Raw genomic sequence first — 10,085 nt, forward strand, 5'->3', positions numbered from 1 at the left:
GAGGTCTTTGGGTGGGGAGGTGTAGGAGTCTGTGGTAGAGGTCTTTGGGTGGGGAGGTGTAGGTGTCTGTGGTAGAGGTCTTTGGGCGGGGAGGTGTAGGAGTCTGCAGTAGAGGTCTTTGGGTGGGGAGGTGTAGGAGTCTGTGGTAGAGGTCTTTGGGTGGGAGGTGTAGGAGTCTGCAGTAGAGGTCTTTGGGTGGGGAGGTGTAGGAGTCTGTGGTAGAGGTCTTTGGGTGGGGAGGTGTAGGAGTCTGTGGTAGAGGTCTTTGGGTGGGGAGGTGTAGGAGTCTCTGGTAGAGGTCTTTGGGTGGGGAGGTGTAGGAGTCTGCGGTAGAGGTCTTTGGGTGGGGAGGTGTAGGAGTCTGCGGTAGAGGTCTTTGGGTGGGGAGGTGTAGGAGTCTGTGGTAGAGGTCTTTGGGTGGGGAGGTGTAGGAGTCTTCAGTAGAGGTCTTTGGGTGGGGAGGTGTAGGAGTCTGTGGTAGAGGTCTTTGGGTGGGGAGGTGTAGGAGTCTGTGGTAGAGGTCTTTGGGTGGGGAGGTGTAGGAGTCTTCAGTAGAGGTCTTTGGGTGGGGAGGTGTAGGAGTCTGTGGTAGAGGTCTTTGGGTGGGGAGGTGTAGGAGTCTGTGGTAGAGGTCTTTGGGTGGGGAGGTGTAGGACTGCGGGTCTAGTAGCTGAAGCGTTGGCTTGGCTGGTAGCCTAGCGTGTCCAGGCAGGGATTGCAGGTGAACTGGATCATGGGAGGTGGACCACACATGAGGACCAGGCTGTCCTCGCCAGGGGCGGGGAGGTGCTCCTGAATCATGTCGGCGTTGACGTATCCCTGGCTAAATTCCCAGTCTGAGCGGAGAGGAAGAGAGCAGGGGGTGACGGAGTGATCGTCTGAACCCATCACAGTTCCCGGGGGCCGGGTTTGGGTTCAATCGGAAATGTTTTGCTACGGTTTCCGGGTTGAACAATACGTTTCCCTGGCAAGGGTGTGCAATGTTCTGCAGCAGGCTCTGAGGTAGGTTTGGTGGGGGTGTTGGGGGTTTAGCCCAAATCAATAATGAGTATAATGCCTGTGCTTTAAACGCCAAATAGCCTTCTCAGACGCCATAGGAGCAAACCGTACCTACATTAATTCAGCGCACAGTTTCAGTTTCGTCACCGTTTCAGTTGAAATAAATGTTTTGCTACGTTTGTCAGGGTGTTCAGTCTGGGCACCTAATCACCCACCCCAGTTCAATTAGCTCAATAATTCCATCCCTCTCCATGGCAACAAAAGTGTTGTGAGCATTCCGCTGTAACCACGCTAATACAAGTTCAGTGAGCATTCCGGTGTAACCATGCCAACACAGGTGTTGTGAGCATTCCGCTGTAACCACGCTAACACAAGTGCAGTGAGCATTCCGGTGTAACCATGCCAACACAGGTGTTGTGAGCATTCTGCTGTAAATGTGGCTGCTGTGCATCAACCAGGTGGGTGGTGGTTAAAGGAATACTCCAGAACTTTCCTCTATATGAGAGATTTCATGTCAAGAAACATCCATGACATTAATCAATTTTGTTTGTACCTTGAAAGCGGCAGTCCAGAAAACTTCAAAATCGGGGCACCAGTGAGGTTTTATGATGTCACAGGTGCCCACAGAAAACTACAGGTTTTGTAAAGGCCTTTTAAAGGGGCCTTCCGAATACAGACAGAATACGGCACGGATTCTGATTCTGCTCGTTTGGATCATGCCAATCACAAGATCCAGCTTAAAAAATGCCAAAGTAAGGCAAGTTCCAACCCCCTTCACTATAAAACGATTTGACACTGTGATAAGGAATGTGCCCTAGAAATGCAATCTGTTATCATTGCCAGGTGTGTCACCACACACAATGCAGCACGTGTCCCAGGGCATGCCCAGATGTTCCTACCTTTCGGGGCTTGATCCACAGTGAACCAAAACTTGAAGCGGTCAGGGTGCCTGGCCGCAATCTCCTCCAGCTCATCACGAAGCAGGATGTCCTTCTCTGTCTGCCAGCCATACACACACACACAGACAGACACAGACAGACAAATACACACAGACACGCACGCATGCACACATACGCATTCACACACACACATGCACACACGCGCATTCACACACGCGCATACACACACATACATACAAACGGTCAGATAGGACGGGAAGTCCATTTTAAACAGCTTACAATTTTTCTTATATACAATCCATGTATATAGCAAGATATTTATTGGAGAGGTTGGTTGCAACCACTGCAACCACTGAGTGGCCAACCCAGTTCCCTAACATAATAGGACACTTCCAAAAGTCCAAACTTCCCATAGACATGACTACTGCTATAATCTCTCTTACTAATACCCGATAAAGACCCAACCTCCCCATCAAGTTATCGCCCCCTATCTCTCATCAACAGAAATCTCTAGACTCCATCACCTCAAAATTCTTCTGGAAAAACAAGACACCTAGAATCAAACTAGCCACTTTATAACAATCCAAACCTGAGGAAGTCTGGCAGCATCAAACTTCCTCCATTACTTAATTTACACAACAGTTCGCTATAAACGCTTGCCATCCTGAACGCACGTCAGGACTCGACGCCAACGTTTCTTCCAAGGAGCGCATGTACTCCCGAGTTGAGAATGCTAATTAATAGATGCGCTCTTAAATTAATTGATTAAAATCCAGTTTGCACACATAGGTTTCAGGAGCTCCTAAAATGGGAGCACTTGTAGAGCCCTGCCTGGAGTCAGTTCGCCTGCTCAGGCTGAACGTGAAACTACCGAACAGAACAAAGTCACGTGTCACCTGGTTTGCGAAGAGCAGGCTGCAGCTGGTCAGGTCGGTGGGGTTCTTGACGATGGCCCGGACCAGCTGGAGCATGGGGGTGATACCTGCACGGGCAGAAAGCAAAGCAGCGGATTGCACAAGCTGTTCAGTAATAATCACATCTCTCAGACCCACATTAGAAAATTATGCTTAAACTGCACAATTTTATTTGGGTTGAAATGAAACCTGTAGGATGGTAAGTGTCCAGGAACAATGTTGATTACCACAGCTTTAAATCTCCCACTATATACATTGAGAGCATTGGCTCAGGCGGTAAGAGCAGTCGTCTGGCTCAGGTGGTAAGAGCAGTGGTCTGGCAGTCGGAGGGTTGCCGGTTCGATCCCGCCCTGGGTGTGTCAAAGCGTCCCTGAGCAAGACACCTAACCCCCAAATGATCCGGACAAGTTGGTTGGGGCCTTCCATGACAGCCAATCGGCATTGGTGTGTGTGTGTGTGTGTGTGTGTGTGTGTGTGTGTGTATGAATGAATGGGTGAATGAGAAGCATTAATTGTACAGCGCTTTGATAAAGGTGCTATATAAATGCCAACCATTTATATACAACTCATGGATGCTATTTAAGAAGGAACACCTTGATTGACTGGTTAATACGCATTTGTCAGTTCGTTTGTGCGAGTTCCCAGGGAATGCATGTGCATACCTGTCCCTCCTGCGATGAGACCCAGGGATTTTGCCGTTCTTATCTCTGCTGGGGACTTCTTATCAGGCTGCACCGCGAACTGCCCTGTGAAGGGAGGACAGAGGCCGGACTGAGGGCGACACACCGGGACAGCATCGTGACTTTGGAGTCGTAAGGTCCTGTCTGCGTCCTGAGTGGTTTCAGAGACATTGAGCTTCAAAGATACCTCCAAGTGAATGGGCTCCAAGCAGATACCGCCTTTTAAATTGTGCATTTTTACACACTTTTAAACAATATTTTACACAAATATTTAGTGTCCTATAAACAATGTATCTATGACAGCAACTCATTAGAAGGTCTCTTAGTTTTTTTCCTACATCAATGCACATCAACCACAGTTAAAGCTGAACATGACATTATTTCAGATTATCATCATCATCATCATCATCACTAGCATCATTTTAAAGTGCCATTTTGCCGGGGTGTTCCTTGGGTCTCTAATGTGGTTGCTCAGGGATTACTTGTCAGTTGCTAGGTGGTTGCTAGGTACTTATAATAGCCAATCACAGATATGAGGTGCTATTCCACTATGAAAGGCAACTGGTTTAATGGAAGTACATGAAGAACATAAGCATTGTATATTCTATAGAAGTATAGAAGTTGCTAGGGTATTACTAGTCAGTCGCTAGGTGGTTGCTAGGTTTTCAAAAAAAGCCAATCAGAGCTGAGTCGAGGTGCTACTGCATAATAAAAATCAGCTAGTTTAATGAAAGCATATAGGCATTATACACCAAGTAAGCACTTTATTAGGTCTTTTTTATACTCAAGTGTTCTGCTGCTGTAGCCTATCCAGGATTTATGTGCTGTGTGTTCAGAGATGCTCTTCTACATACCACTGTTGTAACGTGTGGTTATTTGCATTACTGTTATCCACCTTATCCAAAGCGACGTACAAAACCGTGCATATCAAGGTGATACAACAAACATCTGAACACACCAGATAAGGTACAATTCATATAGGATTGGTTGTTAGGATATTATGAACGTATGTCTATTCCACAAGATAGATGGGCTAAGTCTGTAACTACCATACCCAGAATACTACAATTTGCAAAATTACAGTACAGAGAAATACAAATTCAAAAGTCCTAGCTTTAGGATAGTATAGAGGTTATTCTGTTTGGCATAGAAAGTGTTTGCACCCTATGTGACGAAAAGGCATTACATGCTATTTATGACACTTTTATCCAAAGCGACTTACAGTTGATTAGACTAAGCAGAGCACAAAGCCCCCTGCAGCAATATGGGGTTAAGGGCCTTGCTCAAGGGCCAAACAGCTGTGCAGATCTTATCATGGCTACACTGGGGCTACACTTGAACCACCAACCTTCCAGGTCCCATTTATTTACCTTAGCCACTAGGCTACATGCTATGCCCATTGATATCCATCAGTTTTCCGCAAAAACTACTGATGTTGGGTAGTATACCACTGTCATGCAGTCAGTCAAATTTGGGAGAGGGAAACAGAAACAGCAACACCGATGCAGAAATCCCACGCGTAATGATGTGTACCATGGCCCTTGTACTCCATTAGTCCGCCTGGTCCTCTGAAGTCCACCACATCTCCTGCCTGCAGGCTCTCCAGGTACTGGGACATTCTGCCCCCCTCGGGAAACTTGGGGTGGACATTCTTGAAGTAGATCTGCAGGGCAAAGTGGTCTGGTTTCACTGCAATTCTTCAGTGTACTGACAGTGCCAAAGTCATCCCTTGTGCTCAATGTGGTTATGCAGTCTTGTTAGCTCATCAAAAATCTCAGAAGTTCTGGTTTTCCACCCACCCTTCACCTGGGAGTCAAGACAGTCTGGCCAATCAGTAGCACTAATTGCTACTATCAGCTAATTACTTGGGGGGGAAAAACCAGGGCTGGATTTGGATTCGAGGTCAAGATTTGATGATGGCTAACCTAAAGCAAGGGGTTTTTTGGACTTAAAACAAATGGATGAGCGGAGAATGATTAAAGATTCAAATGGAATGAAATCCAAACACCATTTGGCCTTCCATAATTGGATTTTACCTTTACTCTGCCCCTTGGACCTCGTGACTCCACTCCTGGAGGGCCACAGTTTCTGTGGTTTTTGTGGCTTTGTGGTTTTTGTGGCTTTGTGGTTTTTGTGGCTTTGTGGTTTTTGTGGCTTTGTGGCAGCCAAATTAGGTCATGTACGTCGGCCGTTTTGGCAACCAGTGACAAGAACATGAAATATTTATTTGCTGAAACACTAAAAACCAGAGAAGGCCCAGTAGGACTGCAGCTTGAGATCCCAGCTCTGCCACGTTCAGTTATTCAATACTGGAGGATACTGAACACCGTCCAGTTCTGAGACCATGGTAGTACCTTCACAACAATGTCCACAAATCCCTTGTCATCATCGCTGGAGACAGGGGTGTATGGACGCACGACAAGGTTTCCATCGATTCGGGCGGACAGATACACATGTTTACCTGGGGGTAAAAGTGGGTGTTGAAGTTAAACAGGTGACGATGGCCCAGAATTGAAAACAGAAATGTCAACTTTTTCTCAAACAAATGTCTGCAATTAGACCGTTAACAGTATGCAGAGATGTTCTTACAACAAATCCCAAGGTTAGCCAGATGAAATACATGCTAATTGGTTGACAAAAATCATAATAGTACATAAAGCTTCATTCATTCATTCCTAGTGTTCAACAAAAAAGACTTTTGCTGATCTACATAATGCCCTATTAGCAGCAGCAGCAAAAGTTAGCTTCTGAGGAAATGGCAGTTATAGATCCAGGATCCCTTCAGTATATAAACCAATACTGCATTTATAACTGAAGATCTAATAATAGATCATAAAAAGCGGCTTATTTTTAACCCCTGCCCTCACACTGCAACCAGTTTTTCCATCTGAGAATGATTTACTATATATAAACAAGAGTCATGTGACATGCAATTATGAGTAACAATGTGAATTTCCTTTGTACAAGCTCATAAGAAAAGATATGGGTGCAGGAGTATTTCAACACAATGCAAACACAAACGCACCACACCCATAAACATGCGTTGGTAAGCCATACTGAGATACATACCAACAGGGAGGCCTAATATGTGCTTTGGAGAAGGCAGGGCAAAGCGAAATCTACGCGTGTTGTGACTCAGAACCTGAGAGGAGTCAGACAGGAGGTATAAACATTAGCAACAGCACTGTATATTCCACATTTTTCCTCCACAGAGAAACTTTGTGTATGTTAAGCAAGAAAATATACAAAAGCCTCGTCTCCATTCATCATAAAATTCTAGCAGCATACAACATCTAAACTTGTTCTGCTCGTTGGAAAACCTTTAAACAAAGCAACAATAGTGAATGCCAATATGGAAAATACCACAGTCAGAAGGACCTCATTGTTTACATTTGTCAACCATTAGGCCTCCATAAGTCATTCAAATGGCTATTCCCTCAAATTAATTATAATAATTATAATTTGTTACTTAGCTGACGCTTTTTATCCAAAGTGACTTGCAGTTGATTAGACTAAGCAAGGGACAATCCCCCTGCAGCAATGTGGGGTTAAGGGCCTTGCTCAAGGGCCCAACAGCTGTGTGGATCTTATCATGTGGATTGGCCGGGAACAAAATGCTTGGGTTGTTTTTGAAGTTCGGCTACCTCCTTGTCGATGAGCCTCAGCTGGTATTTGACGGTGGGGTCGAGCAGTGTGATTGGGGCGTTCTTCTTCTTCCGCAGAAAAAAGGCTCCCAGGAGCAAGCCCACCGTGGAGAGCGTCACCACCCCTGCTGCCACCAGCACACCTGCAGTCTGGTCAAACAAACTGGACTAGTGCGGTATAATGCCTCGCCATATAGCATTCAACTTGGCTTATCATATTTCATGAAACTCTGACAAATGCTGGCATGGGGATAATAACTTCTACTAGAGCTTACAACGTTTAGGTGCTGCCCACCTCCTTAGGATCCTGTCAGGAACAAGGAAGGCCTCATTTACGGTGTCATACATGTTTATAAAAACTGACTAGACATGTACTACCAGCTCTGCATGCTGTGATAATCAGCACCAACAAACTGCAATAGTAACATTCCAATGAGAAGTTGGATCACTATGTCAGAATGAGTGGGATCGCCACAGTCAGAAGTCCATTCGCCAGGCACATTCCCCTCCTATATTTGGTCAGAGCTAAGCAAGGGGGGCCCGCCAGCCAAACGCTGAGTGACTCATAGATTCTTTTCAGCCGGCCAATTTTGCCCCAGCCCAGTTCGCTTCCTCGAGACCTCGCTTCCTTCTGTTCTCAGCCACCGTGTGGACCCACCCTTCTTGTTTAACCGTGCCTATTGTGTATAATGGTTCACAGTGCCTGCATTCTGTTTGCTGCCTGAACTGACAATTCGGTTAAAATGTATCCATATGGATCTTTCATTGAGCTTTTAAATAAATGCCGTTGGTTACGGAATATTACCCGTGCTACTCCTCGTTAAAATGTAGTTATTTGAACTTATGGCTGGTTGAACGTAGACACAATAGAACCTGGACACACAAATACTTCATGCTGCATTGAAGACCAAACCAAATACAACAATTAATATAACTTTGCAGAATTTCATAGATGCTCCAGGGGAAGCCCACTCCTTCAGCAAACTTCAATTGCATCGCTCAGCGGGCGTGGCGGAGTAACTAAACAAACAGCCAAGAATACGAGAACTAGCGATACAAACAACAAAACTTACAATCAGGAGTTTGTTAAAAAAGCTCAGGGGGTAATCTAGCTAATTGTTGTTTCAGACCTGTCTAGGGATGCTGAAGGTCCTGGTGTATGCTGTATCATGCCAAATGCAAACATTAGTGAGGACACCGATTTGACACTTACCTTAAGATATTAGGCTCATGAAAGTTAGTCATTTAGCTTACTTGGCTGCACAAGTCAGCTAGCCATAATATTAAAAATTCATGAGATGCGATTGCTCAAAGAATCTGTTTGAGCCGCAATGCGCACACTACCTAGCAAGCAAATAAATAGCCTACGACAGTTACCAGGGTTGCTATTAAGTCGGTGACGTTTGCCATAATAAACTGCCTGAAGTTGCTAGTTGCAATTTCTAACGAGTCAAGTGAAATTGGTGAGTGGTGGATAGCTTATTGGATGACTGTGTCCAGTTTTAACTCAATTCGGCTAACGTTGTCGCAACTGCATTTCAGCTCAAGTGCTAATGCCCAAAAATCCATATTTTATCTCAGTTAGATCATTTGTAAACTCACCACAGCGTATCCCATTATCAGCGCGATGTGTGGTATAGAAGTCACTTCAGCAAGATTGAAGCGAGTGGCTGCAGCCTGCCGTCAATACCACTTTTAGAGGGCCGAACATTTCCTCCCCGAGATTATTTACCTTTCTCTTTGGTGACGATGCAACAAAGATCCGGTCAGTATCAATAGGCAAAGAGTTTATAGAGTTCCTGTTTATGGGTTTTTAAACAACCTAAGAAAACACAAGAAAGGCACGAAAAAGCATGCCGAATTTGTGTGTGACGAAGGATCATTTTAGATCTTGAGCTATACACCTTTCTGCTACAGACCTGCCTAATAGGTGCTTCTCATGTTTAGTGGAATTATTAACCCCTTAAGCAATAGTATGTAAGAAATATCCACGTATGGCATGAATAATAATGTTAATATTGTGCTTATTGTGCAATATGGTAAATGGTTGGCATTTATATAGCACCTTTATCCAAAGCGCTGTACAATTGATGCTTCTCATTCACCCATTCATACACACACTCACACACTCACACACTCACACACACACCGACGGTGATTGGCTGCCATGCAAGGCACCAACCGGCTTGTCAAGAGCATTTGGGGGTTAGGTGTCTTGCTCAGGGACACTTAGACACAGCCTGGGCGGGGAATCGAACCAGCAACCCTCCGACTGCCAGACAACTGCTCTTACTGCCTGAGCCATGTTGCCCCTATTGCAAACGATTACATTAAAATGGTAATGAAATTATATGAATTAATAATTTGCTTTGTCTTTGTCTTGAATTCTTCACTATCAAATTCTTAGTTAATTTTAGTGACCACGTGTCCATACGTTCATCAGTTAGGAGCCCATTGACTCAAATCAATTCCATAATTTGATTTAATTCTGTTACCTGCTTTATGCAATTTTTTCCAATATTACATTATTGGCATTTGGCAGACGCTCCCATCCAGAGCGACGTACAGTTAGACAATCCTCCCCTGGAGCAATGCAGGGTTAAGGGCCTTGCTCAAGGGCCCAACGGCTGTGCGGATCTTATTGTGGCTACAACGGGAATAGAACCAGTGACCTTGCGTGTTCCAGTCATTTACCTTAACCACTATGCTACAGGCCACCCCAATATATCATAATAAGCAAAACATGAGTGTCAGACTGTTATTGTTCATGGAATGTTTAGCTACTTGTGATATAATGTGGCTTAAGAGGGTAAATAATCTATCTAGATAAGAAACAAGCATACATTACATTGCATTACATTAATGGCATTTGGCAAACGCTCTTATCCAGAGCGACGTACAACAAAGTGCAAAGTGCATAACCATAACCAGGGAATAGACAGGACTAGG

General features: G+C 44.8%; 1 protein-coding gene across 1 annotated transcript; it reads right to left on the reverse strand.

Moving 5' to 3' along the window:
• Positions 1-258: 258 nt before the first annotated feature.
• LOC133138665 (NADH-cytochrome b5 reductase 3-like) lies at positions 259-8,874 on the reverse strand. Its single transcript, XM_061257605.1, has 9 exons — positions 8,739-8,874; positions 7,137-7,286; positions 6,562-6,634; positions 5,847-5,953; positions 5,026-5,155; positions 3,475-3,558; positions 2,795-2,880; positions 1,899-1,998; positions 259-836 (listed from the first exon to the last, which is right to left on the reverse strand). The coding sequence occupies exons 1-9, from the start codon at positions 8,751-8,753 to the stop codon at positions 664-666; spliced, it is 918 nt and encodes a 305-aa protein (XP_061113589.1). The 5' UTR covers positions 8,754-8,874; the 3' UTR covers positions 259-663.
• Positions 8,875-10,085: the final 1,211 nt, after the last annotated feature.

Source organism: Conger conger, chromosome 10 (genome assembly GCF_963514075.1).
Source record: "Conger conger chromosome 10, fConCon1.1, whole genome shotgun sequence".
Classification (NCBI taxonomy): Eukaryota; Metazoa; Chordata; class Actinopteri; order Anguilliformes; family Congridae; genus Conger; species Conger conger.

Coding starts and splice junctions, on each gene's coding strand:
- LOC133138665 (XM_061257605.1), bottom strand. Junction 5,954..6,561: donor CATATTAGGCCTCCCTGTTG/GTATGTATCTCA, acceptor TTTTACCCCCAG/GTAAACATGTGTATCTGTCC. Junction 837..1,898: donor TGTGGATCAAGCCCCGAAAG/GTAGGAACATCT, acceptor CTCTCCGCTCAG/ACTGGGAATTTAGCCAGGGA.